The sequence below is a fragment of the Nyctibius grandis genome, chromosome 7 (genome assembly GCF_013368605.1).
Source record: "Nyctibius grandis isolate bNycGra1 chromosome 7, bNycGra1.pri, whole genome shotgun sequence".
Taxonomy (NCBI): Eukaryota; Metazoa; Chordata; class Aves; order Nyctibiiformes; family Nyctibiidae; genus Nyctibius; species Nyctibius grandis.
Window position 1 is genome coordinate 27,752,229 of NC_090664.1, and position 18,083 is coordinate 27,770,311.

Here is an 18,083-nt window from a genome sequence, read left to right on the forward strand (position 1 = left end):
ATTTTGCACAGCATGTCTGCCAAATTTTCTAAGGTCAGTTTGAGTCTCAACACAACAGTGTAGCCCCCCCGCCATGCTTGTTCAAGCAGCATTCGCTACTGTCACCAAATAATTTTATCATTGTACCTTTACAGTTATTTTCGATTACCTTTCAGCCTTTGAAGAAAAATTTGTTTTGAACTCATATAAATATCTGCCTAGAGAAGTTTTCTTCTTTTTCTACTTTAAAAAAAAGAAAACAAACCCCAAACAAACAAAACCAACACTCTAGGTGTAAATACTTAGGCCTAGAAGAAAAAACCTGTATCACTTGCCGTCTGACTTCAGATACACATGATTTAAACCAGAATTCTGTCCTTACTCTCCAATATAAAACAAATCTTCCTACAACAGATAACACAGAAAAGTGTACCTCTCTGCTTCTAACCAGCTCCCCACTATCCTGGTCTTTAGCTATCACCTGTATCTTTCCAGTCGATCAGACAAGCTTCTGCATGCATTTCATCAGCCACAGGACTGAGTCTCATCTACACTCTAAGAAGATTATAGAGTTCATTGTGAACTAGTTTTCCTTATGATTGTAAGCTGTAATAAAGAATGTTTACTTTAAGTGCTCAGATTCAAGAAAATTTTTCAGAATGTAACTACAGTAAGTCATCAGAATTGACTATTCCAGTTCTGGAAGTTCCCCAAAGCCAAAAGCTGACATCTTCATCTTATCAACAATTATATGAAACTGACAGTTTAGGTTCCAAAGTTTTTCATAGATATTCAGAATAAATGCTCATAGCAATTCAAAACAGAGGAGCGTTTTTTTGTATGGTTACTTAATTTCTTTTAAACCAGTCTTACATCATCAATATTCTTTCCCCCATCTACCCAATTAGGTCCACCTAAGAAAGACAATAAAGAAAAGAGTAACATAGACATGTACCTTCACTAGAGTGTAAGAAATTGCTAGTTGCAAGAAGTTACTCAGCAGTCTTTTCCATAGTGTTTATTGCTAATTCATTTTATATAGCTTATTTCCAGGAGATGGGCAGCATAAAAACCGCAACCTCTATTTTAAAAAATGTATTAATTCATTACAATGCAACAGTCTCAATAGTACCTTCTTACAGCTGCATCTAATTCAGAAATAAAACAATCCTGATCTAGTTAATTAAAAAGTTTTATACATAACCCTTACAACAGTCAAGCCTTCAGAAGTTAAGCAACTTTGGACCCAAAATTTACAATCACCATATTTGATAATAACCCTGGAACTTCTCACTGTGCAAACTATCCTATGAAACTATTAATAGTTTTAGTCAGTCTCATGATTACATCAGCATTTACTCTTACAGAAAGAATTGCTTTATTCTCCCTTACATAACTTTGATGTGAACTGTGAGTGCTCTGGAAATTCAGATAACTACTGCATTGCTTACTGACCCTGCGCAATAAATACACACACCCCAACATATTAACACTTACAAATAGCTTAGGTACACAATATATTAAAACAATAAAAATGATGAAAATTTACATCAAGCTGCCCAAACCCACGCTCAAACAGTTTCCTACCTAGTTTCAACTGTACAATCTTGATTTTAATAGCTGTACACAACAGTTTACCTAAAAACGTAGAAAGACACTGTCAAAGTCTTCACCCATTCATCTTCTACAGTCTTGAAATTTTTTCTTTGTCTGTAATGATTCTGGGGGTTGTTTTTCGTTTTGTTTTTAAACCCAACTTTAAATCTGACAACATACCTTCTCCTTTTAACATTCCAGAAGTAGCAGGAAGGAATATGAATGAAAAGATGCCAGATTCTAGAAGTTGCACGTTCAAGTATAGTGTCATCCAAGAGAGCTTTCCTGACTTTCACAAACTGCATGTCATCTCTAATCATGTACAGCAAATGAAAAGTAGAAACCCAAAAAAGAACTATCACCACTGGGTTACTAATAGAAGTTTCACATCCAGACATCTCAAAGTAATCTTGTTACTTAAGTAGTAATACTGCCAGTTTCAGTAGTCAAATATCAAGAACTGAAGTATAAACTTAAAATTTATGAGTAACAATTTTTCTAAAGTGCTCATTAGTGACACATTTCACCTAAACACAGACATACACAGTTACTCTAAATTGATGTACCACACCGTAAGGAAAGGTCCCAATTCAGTTCAAGAATCTGACATTCCCCCTCTCCCTCCCACCACACAACTCGACAGAAGTGCTTACAGTAATAGAAAGCAAACAGAAGGGGAAAACACAACATTTAACAAGCGCACCTATATACATTTTGCACCTTTTCCCTCCTTGCATCTAAAGTGAACAGGTCACCATGTTCGCTATGCTTTACATGCGCATACCCTCCCCTTCACGTAGTACCAGTCCTATTCAAAGGATCTCTGCAAGCACCAACAGCAGTCATTCCACACTAACCAACAGGTGCTTTTATTGAGGAGGCTGAAGTACATTTAAATACTCCGACTGGCCCAGCTGGTAGGTTGTGTTTCCTCCACAGTCCACATACTGGTATCTCTCCTGGGATATTTGCTCAGAGTGGCCAAAGTAAGAGGTTGTCACTGTCACTCTTAAAAAGACAAAACAGAAGAGATATTTGTTTTGTAAGGGACTTAAGTCCTATTCTAAAGATCTACGATTCTATGTTACTAGAGTTTTTAAGGAAAAAGTTTTTGGAACAAAAATATGTAATATTATTAAGAAGAAAGTTTTAAATAAAGTTAAAAACAATACATTTAGCACTACAGATTTTTTCCATGAAAAACATTTGCTTTCCTGAGCACAGTCTATTTTTCCTAAAGAAGATGGTAGAGCTGAAGATTACTGATTAATACCTTGCTTTGCAAGGACAAAGCAAATGATGATTAGAGAAGCTACAGCCACGGAAGGTCTACATCTCTTCCCCCTCCCCCCCCCCCCCCAAAAAAAAAAAAACCCACCACCATGCTGCTATTTATGCATTCAGTCACAAAAAGCGACTCTGGCAGAATACCAGGAGCCTGTAACGACTTCAAGACCACAAAAATCTCAGCAATTTTTGAACAGTGGCTGATACACAAACTCATTTCAAAGTATTTGAGACCTTAGTAGCTCCATGGCTACAGCCTAAGTGCAGAGCAGATACAGTAATAACAGTTTCACCTATTCAAGTGTCTTTACACTACCAGAACCTGTCAAAAGACACAGTTCAGTTTCAAGAATTATGAAGCTACTACACTAGAGAGCAAGTTGATTTCATTTTATCTATGATGCACAGACTCCAGGATTAAGTATTTCTGAGTAATATTTCAATGAGAATTATATGGCTTTTAAAGTTGTTTCCAACAAACAGGAAGTCTCCATACTTACTGCATCATCACTACTATGTTATGCACTTTGATAGATGGTAAAGTACAGAAGTCACTGCAAAAAAGAAAAACAATTGTTAGATTTGCATTGTGCTTTTACAGGTAATTATCTAAAAAAGCAAGAATCGTGGCTTCAATTGGAAATTCTGCTATCTGTGTATACAGAGACTACAGAGTTGCTAACAATGGCAACTAAAACACTCGTTGAAAACCACCGCCAGCGACTGTATACTCACCTAGATTTACTTTTATATACATAGTTTTGCTTTCACACAAACTATATTCACATGTGCTTGCTCACATGTAATGCTTGTCAACAAAAGAGTACTGTGAAACAGTGTTCACTCCATCTTTCAGAAGCTATCCAAAGCTAACCTGAACCACTACATTAAAGCATGTCAATATCACTTCATCACTGATGAAGACTTTTACTACGAAGGTATATAGACATAAGTTGCTGCAATTTCACTTCATGTGAAATTTATATATAGAAAGGGAAATTTACAACAAAAGATCAATGTTGTGCAAACTTCAGCATCTTTCTATGAAAAAAACAGCAATTTCTATTAAAAAAAGTCTTGAAGGCTTCCTGTTCTTGCTCAGAAAGTATCAAGAACTTGGGAAAGTCACGTTTTTTTTTGCACTCATCCACTTCTATATTATGCTAAGTAACCTTTAACCAATCTGCAGAGATTCTGAAGTCAGAGTTATTGTTCTCTTGTAAAATACCCTCTTCAGACTTATCTTTTCTGACATGCACCAACATACCAGTTATACAGAGCACTATGTGGGTATGTACCTTACCCCCCATCCCAAATCAATTGCTCTCAGTCACAAATTTATCAGCTCTGGAATGAAAGGCATGTGATCAGTGCAATAAGACTGCATGGCAGCCACCCACAATATTTGCGTGCCCTTGTCACTCTTTTCCCCACCACCAAAAAACATATGATGAAGTATTAACCAGTGACTGAACACAGGTGATCCAAATTATATGAAAATACAAATAAAACAGTTCAGTATTAAAAGTTGTTTTATATTGGTATCTGTACTAATGACAAATATTTTTATTCTTTTTCTGCTAGGCTTAAAACAGGATTTAGTTAGACCATAATGCTAGATATTCTGTTACCGTAGTTTTCTAATCAGAAATATAGACAACCTGTAACATAATATAAAGCCAGCTCATATCCAACAGCACATACTGGTTGACAAGCAGAGGCACAACACCAACACCAACATACTGTCTTTTTTTCAGTCCAGATTCTGGAAATAAATCTGTTTAAAAAAAAAACAACAACAAAACACACAAACCAACCAAACAAAAAAAAAAACAACCCAAAAAACAAACACACCACACAGCACAAAACTGTAACTAGGAAACTACATTGAAGGCTGTCCTGGTTTCGGCTGGGATAGAGCTAATTTTCTGCTTAGTAGCTAGAAGAATGCTGTGTTTTGGATTTCGTATGGGATCTGGTATGAGCAGAATGTTGATAACACACTGATATTTTTAGTTGTTGCTAAGAAATCAAGGACTTTTCAACCTCCTATGCTTTGCTAGTATGCAGGTCCACAAGAAGCTGGGAGGGAGCATAGCCAGAGCAATGGGTCCTAATTGGCCAATGGGATATTCCATATCATGCAACGTCATGGTCAGTATATAAATGAGGGCTGGCTGGGAAGTGGGCTCTCAGTCTTCCGGGATTGTGGTTTTGGGATTTCTCTCCTCCGGGATCGCTAGCCAGGGATGGATTGGGCATTGGTCAGCAGGTGATGAGCAGTTGCATTGTGCATCACTCGTTTCTATATTCTATTACTATTATTATTATTTGATTTCAATTATTAAATTGTTTTTATCTTAACCCTCTTTACCTTGACCTTTCTGATTCTCTCCCCCATTCCCCGGGTGACAGGGGGAGAGTGAGCGAGTGGCTGTGTGGTATTTAGCTGCCTGCTGGATTAAAACAACAACAAAGGTGAACTCCACATTGAGCAAGCTCTCTCAAGTAAGTGTGTGGAAATGCCCTTATGATGCTGATTTCATCATACAGGTCTGCTGAATCCAAATGATTGTATGCTGACACTTTGGGTCTCTTAAGATCTCCTGTATTCAACCTAAGCTGATTTTACAGGGGACATACTCTCCAGGATCCAAACAACTAGGTAGTTACAACTAACATAAGACCTAAATTGACTAGCTGGGGAAACACCAAAATGTGATCCACTGTACAATCCCCAATGCTATAACTCACAATACTATCTGTATTACAAAGATTATCCCAGAGCCTTCATTGGGAAGTTAAATGTTTGTGTGTAGAGAAAAAACCCCAAACACAGTAACAAATACAAATCCCCACTAAGATCAGCTGAAGCCACATTGGCTGGGTGTTCAAACTAAGGAAGCTCGCTTGCTGTCTCCAGAGTTGCTCCATACAGCGAAGCCACGCTTTCAAGACTCACAATGTAGTGAAAGAGCAGAAACCCATCAACAACAATAACTGTCAACAGGTCAGGGAGGTCAACTAATACCAACAGTGTAACATACAGAAAATCTGGAGAAAATGAACTATAGTTTTGTGTGTGGCTCAAATTCTGTTTAGTACATTTTAAACACATCACAACAAAGCTAGTGAGTGCTACCCACAAGCACTAGGACCTTGCTGTATCAGCCTGTACAAGAACTTAGATCCTTAACTGACACAGAAACTTCTATAGTTATGGGTCTCTTTACCAGCTATAGCCCATGCTTAACACCTGTGCTGAAGCAATAAATATTTTCACATACGTACAAATCACCTATTACCCTGCTCTTCCAGTAACGTTCACAAACACTTGCTGTGCTGAAGGAGGCCAAGTCCATGTTACAGACTCTCCTAACTTGGCCTAAACCAGACCAGTTTTCCTTTCAGTGATTTCTCCTTTCAGCTAAGTCTCTTCTAAGTAACTGCACTTTCTGAAACTAACTGCATGTTTTGCAGGCAGTGTCTGCTTCTAGGACTGATAATACTCGAAGTTTGTAGTTATCACTGAGGCACCAGTAGGGATGTTATGCAGAAAGGCTCTGGCTGTACTTAGTCTTAGAGAAACCAAGGTCACTGCTAAATTCCTCACTGCTTACGAGTGAAGAGCTGAAGGGGGGTCGCACCTGCAGGGAGGAGTGGACAGGGAAGGTGACCAAAAATTGACCAACGAGGTATTCCATCCCATACACATCATTCTCAGTATAAAGCTGGAAGATCACGAGGGTCTCGCTCTCTTCTTCTATGGCTGGCATCCGAAGAGGACTGTCCGTTTTTCTCCTGCCCTTGATCCCAATCCTTGCATTCCTGAATCCAGTTCCTGTCCATCGCCGAGACCAGTCTGGGCCTTCCCAGAGCCTGCCCTACACTGCCGGTGGTGACGTGACTGACATCGAGGGAGCCTGATCTTGGTTTTGTATATATTTAATTATTTCCATTATACTCTTTTTCATTATTATAGTTTATTAAAACTGGTTTAACTTTCCAGCCCCTAACTCTCTCTCCCTTTTCTGTTTTCCTTCCCCTTCTGGGGGGTTGAGGGTCAATAGAGAATGTCTGCCATCAGTTTAATAGCCGGACCAGCTTTAAACTGTGACAGATTTATTGGCACCCAACGTGGGGCTGGCTCGACTCCAGAGGACTCTGACACATTGCTCTGATAAGTTCGAATCCCAGCTCCAGTGGGAGGAAACGTGGAGAGCTTAGCTGAGAGAGTATCAGATTTCTTTCTTTGAGAATCTTGAGGGGTTGGACAGTTCTCATCATGTCGTTTTTTAGCGAAGTATTATCTCATATCTTTATAGAGCTTTTTACAGAGCTAAGTGTAATAATACCTTACTTGCCGTATGCAGTGTCTGTTACTGTGTATGTGCAGTTTATCAGTTCTGGGCGCTGGTCAAAATGCATTATTTTGCTATGCGGTTTGATACTGATTTATGTTGTGATAAACTGGGCTGTTACTATTCCAGTCTCTTATCTCTGTGACACAGTGATGGGCAGCTTTAACTGCGAATCAGTAGCAGTGACTTCATCTGCATACCCCGGGCATCCTTTAGCTGATTTTGTTAATTAACAACACTTCCAATTTTACTTTGTCAAATGGTACTCTTCCCTTTTCTGCCACACTGATTCCGCTAGATTTTGAGAATGGCTGGGGCTAAATGGCATGTTCCTATATTCGATTTTTATGAATGTGTTTCAGGTGTGGTATAAAGTTATCAGTGCGGGTGTAGATATTATCTAGCCATCTCAGCTGCTGCAGCACCCACAACGACCACTGTATTTACTCAAACTCTGGCAAGGACGAGGGCCAAGCCCTCATCTCCCTGAGTGAGCCTCAGCACCCCCACGACAACCACTGCACCCCCACGACAGCCGCTGCATCTACTCAACTTCCGACAACAGGCACTGCAGCTACTCCGACTACGGGCACCAAGGCTACACCAGCCTTAGCAACGTGCACTGCAGCCACTGCAGCCCCCGTGATGGCCACTGCATCCACTCTATCCCCAACAATGGGCACCGCAGTCACACCAACTCCAACGACAGATTCTGCAGTCACTCCAACTCCGACAACTGGCACTGTAGCTACTTTAATCTCAATTATGGGCACTGCAGCTAACACCAATCCTGGTCTATGCCACAGTGATTCTACCCCCAACTGCTACTAGTGCTCAGTGCAGATGCAGGTGCTCTATGGCTACTACAACCTTGTTGGGAAGCACCGCAGATGGACGACAGAACCAACCATGCTGGTATCAGTTGCCCCTGTAGCCGGGAAGAAATACTAGAAGAAATCAGTTTGTTTAGTGATGGACAATGATGGAGATGAGGGTCCTTCTCAAGCAGGGCCATCCCAGAGGGAAGAGTCACAATCAGAGGTAACCATCCACTCCTTACCCCTGAAGGATTTGCAAAATATAAGAAAACATTTCAGCCGTCATGAAGCTGAGCCACTTATTAGCTGGTTGCTCAGATGCTGGGACAATGGGGCCAATAACCTGGACTTGGAGGGTAGAGAAGCCAGACAGCTTCTGTCAAAGTGCTGAGCGCCAGGCACAGCAAACCACTATATGATACTATTGAAACAACCGTGGTTTCACTATTTTTCAGTACTATCAAACTCACACAAAGAAAATGCCACAATATCTCTGCAAACACATTTCTGCTGACTTTGAAAAAAGTCGGTTTTAGCGCCATTGTAATTTTTAGTAAGACCCATGTGATATTTAGAGTTGAGTACACTTACAACATGTAGCTCATTTCATCTTGTATGACTGTGGGCACCATATAGTCAATCTAAAAAAAAAAAAAAGCAATGAAAACACAAATGAGTAGATTTATATATGAAGATTAACACATATTCAGCTTTGAAAGCCTATCCTACTTACCTGTTGCATATCCAGAGGACCAATGCTGGTGATGTTGTTTAGCCGTGCTTTGCCAATAACTGTTTTTGAAAACTGAACTTGGGCTGTGATATTTGCCACTTCAACAGAATAATAGTTGTTGTTTGTTATATTTAGTGTGTTCTGAAAAAAAAAAAAAAAAAGAAAAACTAAACACAAAACACTAACAGCTATCCATTCTGTATATTTTGATGAGCACACATTTTGAAATTTGTGCCCAAGACAGTAATACCTGAAATTATGCAAGCATATTTTCTTGCCTTCTAGGAAGAAGGCGGGGGGGCCAGGCAGGTAAGGGACCTTCACTTCACCCCTTCCTCAGGTTTTTTTTTTGTGAATATATTGAGCAGCACAAACTTCTGCACAACTTCCCTGGTGACTACCCTCCACTGCAAATACTGCATTTCTTCCTGTCCTCAATTATTCCTTCCAGCAAATTTAGCTATCACAGGACCCTTCTCTCCCATGGCTGTTTTACTTCATTTAAAATGAGAAACACTACCAAAAGTCTTTAGGCAATCCTGTATTGACTGCATTACCAAGAAGTCAAGAAGCATGTGGAAAGAACTTTAAGTTTTAAGGTGGATAAGACATCACTTTTCCTTAAAATCAATTTTGACAGATGCATAATACCAGGGCAGCATTTAATAACATTCCTACATACACACACTACATTTCACTGATATTCCAAAAATAATGCAGAGAACTCCAAAGCCATGGTTCCCATGAAAACAGAAGACCCAATGGTAGCTTGCAACTACACCTCTATTAGCCATAGCTACAGGAACCAGCCACAGCAGGTCCAGTTACATTTTTCAAACTAGTCATTGCATCTGCTTATATTTCTCAAGACACTAACTAAGCTTACCAGCTAGACCACAATTCCTATGTATATTTAACTGTCACAGTAGTATCTCTTGTTGCATTTATCTATTACAAACATTCAAACAGATAGCTAGGCTTACCGTAATATTTAGATATATTATACGTCTACCCTGTTCATAAGTGACATATACTGACTTCACACCAATGTATTCAACGTCGATTGAGCGAGGAAACAAGAAGAATACAGCCAGCCCAGAAAGCAGTAAACATACAATTACAGAAGCAGTCACGTAGAGCTTTCTGGAGAAAAAAAAAGAGCACATTTCAGAGCTGAAAGCACGTTAAACAATAGTGGCATGTTATTTTCTTTTAAGTGATAAGGAGTATGACTAGTCAATACAACTACTTCAGTCTATTTCTAGCTTCCATTAGCTTTCAAAGGGCAGGGGCGGGGGGGAAGCGGGAAGCTATGCTTCACTTCCCATCTATGTCTCAGAGAGAGATGTTACTCTTGTATATATATCAGAAATCAAGTTTCAAAACATGGTTATCCGAACATGTGTAACTTAAAGAGGAGAATGCAAAAGGTAAATATTTAAGTGCTTATAAGCACTTCCTCTTAAAATTTATTTATAGCAGAACTTTTGTCATTCTGCAGGACTCTTGCACAACACACCCCGAGAGAAGAATACACCTTACACAGGATTCTTTGTCATAAAAGACTTTCCCTGAAAGTGTTAGACTCCTGCTAAGAAACAGGAAATTCACAATTAACGTAATATAAAAGGGGTGTGTGTGTATGATAGTAAAAAAATACACAAATAAAAGGCTCTACTGCAGCTCCAATTTTCTCAAAATTAGAACACTAAAGTAATATGGTTCAAATTTGTACTACTCTTACATCAGATATCTGATCCGAGGTAGTATTATGTGAACTTATTGTAATTTTCTTCCTGGTACTCATTTCTGTTTACTACAGAAACACCCGAATACTAAGGGGCAAAAAAAAAAAAACCAAAACAAAAAGTATCAGAACATGAAGCCCTGAGCAATGTAATTAAAACTTTTAGTAGATCCTAGGAAAACAAAAAAAATAAATATGCTATATCAGAATGATGAATTTGTTGATTTTGCTAGCTACTCAGAGCTTTACAAATGGATTTCTAGGTGACTTATTTTGTAGTAGTGGCCCAAAGAAGTTGTCACTTTACTCAGACTTTAACACTGAAGATGTATCTCCTTAGACCAATTAAGATGCTACAGAGATTGATAAATACTTGCATAATTACTATAGACATTCACATAAATATCTACATGAAGAGATCATACAGTATTACTTAGCTTTCTAAGACATACTGTGATGGTACTATGCACACCTGTTAATAAATAACCTCTAACTATCCTAGAGTTAGAGGTTAAGGCTGATATTACTCGTGAGCAGGGTTCTTTCAATACTGAATGCAAGATAACATTCCAGTGATTTTTGCTTGATTCTTCTTAACACTATCTCCTTTAAATTGCTGAATTTTAACTAGAAGAGAAGAATTAACTGTAGATTCATGTATCACAACTAACTATTAACTTACGTTCTTCTTGGCCTCAGTCTCTGATCACTGTATGGAATTAATGCTACCAGCTGATTTTCCTGCCCTGGAAACAAAAACACCCTTTCAGAATTTAAACAAACAAAGAATAAGTATTGTTGCAGTTACTTCAAACAAAGAATGCCTGTTATAACTTAATGGCACCAAAGAATGAACACTGAAGAGAAATATTTAAATTCCAGATAAGGACCCAAGTAGAATAGTACTGTAGCTTATGTCACTCTCTTTAAATAGAGCATGGCTTACACAACACAGAAAGGGAAAAACACCAAGCCCGCAAAGACCAAAACAGCAACAAATTCTGCCTCTGCACTGCATACATGCACAGGAGGCAACATGCCTCTGCCACTATTTCCCCCGAAAGAAACAGAGGTACATAACAGCTTCCAGCTCTCTATGCCCGGACCATATAAAGTCATAGGACAAAACATTCAGAAGCTCAGGCAGCAAGAACTGATCCAGAAAGCATTCTACATGTACTCTTCTGAAAATCAGAAGTCAGGTTTGTTTAAAAAAAAAAAAAGATACACGTATCAATTTGGGTGACTTTGGCAACACAAGTTATACATACACTGCATTCTGGAAATCACTGGTATATACAACCATTTCTCACTGGACTGAGCTGCAGCAACCTGGAAGTCAAAAAAGTATCTACTGGAATTTCTCCAAGCAATAAGTCACTTCACGAGACAGCATTTTTAAAAGGGGTATATCTTAACAGTAGAAATGAAGAACATAAGCACAGATGAGTTTTTAAAAATACATGGACTACACCTGCCTGTATAGATTTTGCTATTTGCTGTACAAGAAAACAGAACTGAGACTCATGTGTATAAGGACAGAGAGGCCTCAAGACCAAGCCAGATCTGCATTTTTTAAGCCAAATGCAGAATTTGACCAGCACCATCACTTAGCTAATCAACCACTTAGAAGTAATTCCAAGCTGAATCACTAAGCTGAGCAAAGCATGCTGACTAAGCAGGTAGTAGTATGTAACATCAACCTTCTAAAAAACCTCTACCAATTTAAAACAGATTTTCACCTCAGCTTCAATGAAGCAGCTTCAACCTTCGAGCAAAACAGCAGTCCTACTTCCATACTTAATCGTACTGAAAAGCTAAAGCTGTCCAAGTAACAAAACACAATTTCATGTGTTTATTATACAATTCAGCCATCATATCACATTACAGTCTTTCCTACTAGTCATACAGTCATTCTGTGAACACTTAAATTTTCCCCTTTCCCCTCAAAAAAACCCAAACATGATGTTTTTTCCTAAAGTACAGAGGAATAATTAAAACACAGCCCTATTTGTTCTAATAATTCATGTGAAGTTCTAGCTTTAATCATATTAATTCATTAGAATGTATGGACAACGTGCATTTTTAATAGTTACCGCAAAATGTTTAATAAATTAATTAACTCACATTTGTTTAAGTATTACATCCAAGAATCCTATAGGCAAAGAAATAAGCTTTTGAACATTGGAATCCTGCTATTACTGCATTTTAGCTTGCACTCTTTTGAGTAAAACTTGCTACTGATATTATCAAGTCTTTCAAGTCAGCAAGCTAGCAGAACAAACTTCCTCCTCTATAGTCTTTCCATTAAGATAATTTTTAGTTGCATAGCTTTTCCACACTTCAAATTTGCTGAATTCAGATGTACTCAAAGAATACATCATAGTATAAAATTTAACAGCTAAAACACAAATCTCTCATGATATTTGCAAACATTTAAATATCCTGTGCCCCCTGCCACTTATTCACAGGTGAGACAGAAGTCTTTGTTAACTATACCAGAAGCTAATCTGGCTGAAGCACATATACAAGGACAATATGGCACAGACATCAGACAGTTTTCCTAGGCTGCTGGTCAAAATCAGTTCTGAGAGCTTTTAGACCCAATCATCTATTTTGGGTAAGAGTTCTGGCAAAAGCAAAGCAGTCCCAAACATGAAACCTTCTCATCAGTTCCTTCCCCGCTCCCGTCAAAGGGAAGATCTTACAGCTGAGGCAGAAGACTGTGCCTTGGCACACTTCATTTGCCACTCTCTCCTTTTGCCCAGTTTCAGATATCCTGCATTCTCCTTTCAAAGGCCTCTTCCTAAATAGCTATTCAGGTGACTTACTGTATAGAAGAGATGTGTAATAAAGCAGAATGTTTTATTAAAAGGAAAAGCAAAGGATGAGGGCAGCAAGCAAACAAAACGGCTAGGCATCAAGACTAATGCTGTGCAGCCTGCTCCTTCCTGGGGCAGCCAGCGATCCTATATATTTTCTGCTCCCAGCTGGGGTCCTCTGCCTATCAGGGACAGATGGGACAAAGGGAGGGTAATGGAAATTGAGGGGCACTGTCAGCAGTGAGGGCACGAAAATTCACTATAAATGATCAGGGAAAAGGTGTTGTAGCACAGGTCTACTTTTCACTCTCTGTAGCTATTTTTGCCAAGTTATGTATTGATTCAAATAGTTTAAAATAGGTAGTTAAAAAAGATGCAATGAAATGTCACAAAAACAGAGGTTTACAAATTCAACTTGCAAGAGCTAGGGTTATGTGCTAATTTAAAGCTGAGAGGCAACGAACACTGGCATTGCACAGAGAAGAGAAGACCCAACAGGTAACAGCCAAAGCTGACTCAATTTGTTTTGTTCATCCAGTTTAATCATAACAAAATACTCAGTGTATTACATCAAAAAGATGAAAAAACTTCATCTTGACTAAGAGAGCTATTTGTTACGGATTATTATAGTTACAACTGCACGTGATTATGAGGCAAACATACAGGTTAAAAAAAGAAATAAAAAAAACTTACCTCGTGGAATTCTTCCTGTTCCCTGGCAAGTCGGGCAGGTGACACTGTCTCTTCCTGTGAATTCCACGTAGGGAAACTGTGATACATCTCCACATCTGCCATCTTCGTTGTGCGATTCCGAGTGAAGTAACCCATTCCTCATATTATCAGACACTGTGCCTCCATCATAGCCATCTTCCTTGCATGTATGCATAGGCAGGTGAGAAAGTGATTTTCCCATGTCTGAAATAAAAGTCAGAAGAAAGTTTTCAGGAAGAACAATCCAAATATGGCTTGCATTTATTCCTCCACATCAGGTAACTGTTAGTCTATAGTCACTACTCCAGCAAGACTCCTGTTGCCCTCTGTTCAGATCCCTTAAGACCTGCAAAGTGCTAAGGCCCTGTCAAGCTGGAATCAAACCTAAGCTGTAAGAACCTAAACTAACTGGGAGCTTTGTTCAGATCCTCCAACACACACAGGCTGAAAGGGGATCGATGAGAGGCTTTGAAGTTAGAACAATACAATTGCTGAAAAAAGGTTGCAACAGTCTAGCATTGCTTTTCAAAGGATAGTTATTGTACAGACTTTCACACAACACATTAATCTTTGTATAAAAAAAAAAATTCAAGACCAGGCTCTAGAAGCAAGTTCCCAATTTTCAGTGGATTCTAAACACACTACAGACCCAATTCTAATTAGCTTTTTAGGTTGGACTTGTTTTGAGAACACAGGATCAGCTACTAGTTTCCAAGCCAGAAATACAGATCTCCAGGTGTTCAAACAGATGACTCCCTTTAGCTCAAAAGAGGACTGATTCACAGGAAAGTCAAGGAAAAAATAGGAGTAACTTTAACATAGCTACTAGCAATATGTAGCATTTACAAAGACTTATTAAAAACCAGCATGAATCACAAAAGCATTTTTGCTGCCTATGCAAATTTTAAAATTTTCTCATTACTGTGGCTTTTCAGCCATGACACTGAAACTACCTTGAAATGCAGAATACTTGAAACTAAAGGCTGTAATGAAGTGATGCAAGTGGAAACCTTCCTAATTTGCAACAGCTGGAAAACAAACTTAAAAAAATAAACCTGTTCAGCAGTGGCCATCAGTTGTCCAGCTTATCTCCATAACCCATTTTAGTTACTTAACACACAGAGACACCAGCCAGTCAATTCACCAGTGGCTTGGGGAACAGGATGATTTAAAAGAGTATGCAAAACTTCATTTTTTCCATTTTAAGTGGCATTTTTAAAGCAGCTGCTAGTAATTATCATGCTGGTTCACTGAGAAAGGAAGCCCTAAGAGGAAGATTAAGAGAGCAAAACAAGTCAGAATATTTTAAACCAACCACTCCAGACAGAACAGAAAGACCTCAAATACGGCGATGGTAACAAGAGCACAACATTAATTCACTATATTGCCACAAAGGCTAGGTGAACGTAGGAGGGGAAAAGTAATTCAACAAATGCCAACATCTCCCAGTTACTGTTCTAGCAAATAAGCTGCATCATTTTATTCATTTAAGTCACTAACCCTTACAAGAAGAAAAACTATTTATCCTTATGCTGCTACAGCACTTTTAAAACATTAGAAGTTTGGGAGCCATTCAATAATGGAAATTGTTGATTTGAAAATTAAAACTATTGAGCTATTGAAAAAAATTTTCTGAAAAAGCTGTTGACAATGTTGACAATTATTCCACACGGGGTTTTTGCTTACGCTTCTCCTTGTAGCTGACCTACAGCCTTTAAGCTACAAAACTTGAGTAGTTGCAATTTCTTTTCTTGCAGTTTAGGCAATAGCTGTCACAGTTATACGTCTGAAAGCTTAGGGATCAATCCCTGGTGCTGTTGTGCTACAACTGTATTCAACTTACCTGCTCTACTGATGGTAGGCTCAGGCTACATCTACATTAACAATTAAACACAGAATAAGCAGCAACTCCATAGAAATAAATATTATTGAAGACCCAACGTCCACCCTATACATGTTTTGTGTGTTTATTTCATACTAGCTCTTGTCTAGACTGACAACACCCACCCACAACTGAAGCGCACCTTCTAGTTTTAGCTTCCAAAAGGAAGAGAGTTCATGAACTCCCAGATCACACTGTGACATGAACCTAAGAGCAGCAAGCAAGGATGACTGGGAACTCATTTCAAGGGCACACCCTTTATTCGAATTAAAATACTAATGCAGAGGTATCCTCCAATGTCAACCGTACCTGAGTTTCAATTATTAGAATGTAAGTGTTGTCTACTGCCAGAGACTTAGGAGAGATGTCTCAGTTCACAAATGAGAAAAGGCAACCACCTTCAAGTGAAATGTGTTCCTTCAACATGCTTTCCCCCCCAAAGCACTGAACCTTATTACAGCTGACCAAAACTCAAGAACACTACGTTCTTTTATCCAGCACTTATATGCTGAACAGTACTAGTTCTGAAAATACATCATCTTAATATGCAACAGCCTCTATAGTGTCACCAAAGTCACAAACCTGACTTCCTCAACAGCTGTGCTTTGACCCAATCTCTCCCTTGTAACTGATGTATACACTCCAGTCTCCTTGAACTTGTCTGAAGTATCCTTAAATTCAGAGTGTGTTAGAAAGACTTCGGTAAATTAAAAAGTATGTTGATAAGGGGGTTGTGTTTAAGACCATGCCCTTCAGCTTGCTATGGCACTGCAGCATGACAGTACACGGACAGAACCTGAACAATGTCCCAAGCATACAGAACTACCACATCCTGAGTTGCATACAAGACTCAGGGAAAAAAGTTTTTGTTTATAAACTCAGTGAAACTTTACAGCGTTAAACTAGATTGTTATACTTCTCCAAAGGGTTACGCTGTCATTCTTACCCCTTATATGCAAATATAAACACTTGAGGTTACAAACCTACTTCTTTTTCAAAACAGCAAAAGATTTTGCATCGCAACCATCTTCTGCCCTATCAGCTGTGTCTGAATCACGAACACAACAAGCTCCTCCAAATCAGAGAACGCAGCAGGGTAAGGCAATGACTTAGCAGCCACAAACTTGCTCAGCGCAGGTAGGCACATCCAGTGCTGCCTGTCACGACCCCTTCAGAGACCCACCTCTTCAACACAACCTGGTCGGTAACGCTGCCCCTGCCAAAAATACTGGGGCCAAGAACCTCGCTGAGATCTACGGATTCCCTCCCCCATCAGAGCAGAGCGGCAGATGTTTTCACACGCACGGCGGAGTTTCCAGCCGGCGGGCACGGCCCAAGGCCCGGCGAGCTCGGCCGCCACCGGGCTGCCCCGGACGGGCCCCTGTACCCGCCGGCCGGCAGCCGGGGGTCTCGGCGCGGACGGGCGCGGACAGCGGCCCCGGGTTAAACAAGGCCCCGCCGAAGCCCACGGACCGCTGCGGCGGCCCCCCCGCCCAGCTCCGCCAGCGGCCACAGGCCCCCGCTCGGCCCGGCTCCCGCCCCAGGCCCGCCGCCGCCGCCCCCCGGCTCCCCTCCGCTGCCGGAGCGGCCTTACCTACCTGCGGCGCGGGCTCCGCGGGCTGGGCCGGGGGAGGGCGGGCTGCGCCGGGAACAGGGGCCAGCAGGACCAGAGGCTCTAGCTGCGACGCAGCGCCCCGGCGCTAGTCCCCGGATCCGCGGCGTGCGCAGGCGCAGGGTGGTGCCGCGTCGGTGCCGTCCCGTCCCGTCGGTGCCGGCCGTAGGCGGGGCTGGGCATGGTTCCCCAGGGCGGCCGGGGCGTGGGGTGTCTCCGCAGTTCCCCTCGCAGGTGGCGGCTGCTGCCTGCCTACCGCCCAGCCGGGCCGGGCCGCGCCGTGCCTGCCCTCCTGGTCGGCGGAAGGCTGGGGAATGTCACCGAAACTGCCGTCTCGAGTGTGAGGCGGTGGCTGGGCTGAGAGTGATACAAAAATCGGAGATCTCCAAACCCCCTTGCTTTCTAACTTTCCTCACTGAAGTGGGAAGCTAGGTGCGGCTGAGTAAGGAGTCCGAAAGAAAACTCAATAACACCAGAATGTGTTATTAAGCAGGCATTCTTTATGGCAGCGCTGGGCAGCACTGGGGATTATCCA

At 40.6% G+C, this 18,083-nt stretch overlaps 1 protein-coding gene across 2 annotated transcripts; it reads right to left on the minus strand.

The window, feature by feature from the left end:
* Nucleotides 1–1,310: 1,310 nt before the first annotated feature.
* TMEM106B (transmembrane protein 106B) lies at nt 1,311–17,642 on the minus strand. 2 transcript variants are annotated; one of them, XM_068405365.1, is made up of 8 exons: nt 17,535–17,642; nt 14,037–14,258; nt 11,204–11,267; nt 9,758–9,917; nt 8,775–8,915; nt 8,633–8,682; nt 3,363–3,416; nt 1,311–2,583 (listed from the first exon to the last, which is right to left on the minus strand). In XM_068405365.1, exons 2-8 carry the CDS (start codon nt 14,254–14,256, stop codon nt 2,445–2,447), a joined length of 828 nt encoding a protein of 275 aa, XP_068261466.1. In that variant the 5' UTR covers nt 14,257–14,258; nt 17,535–17,642; the 3' UTR covers nt 1,311–2,444. The 2 variants fall into 2 exon arrangements, with proteins under 2 accessions (XP_068261466.1, XP_068261467.1); XM_068405366.1 differs by lacking the exon at nt 17,535–17,642 and adding an exon at nt 11,793–11,853 and having other exon boundaries at nt 14,037–14,252.
* Nucleotides 17,643–18,083: the final 441 nt, after the last annotated feature.

Excerpts from the sequence above, each read along its gene's own strand:
- TMEM106B (XM_068405365.1), bottom strand. The coding sequence starts at position 14,256 with ATGGGAAAATCACTTTCTCACCTGCCTATGCATACATGCAAGGAAGAT. Across the intron at positions 11,268-14,036 it reads AACAGGAAGAATTCCACGAG|GGCAGGAAAATCAGCTGGTA; the intron begins GTAAGTTTTTTT and ends TTTTGTTTCCAG. Across the intron at positions 8,683-8,774 it reads GTCCTCTGGATATGCAACAG|ATTGACTATATGGTGCCCAC; the intron begins GTAAGTAGGATA and ends TTTTTTTTTTAG.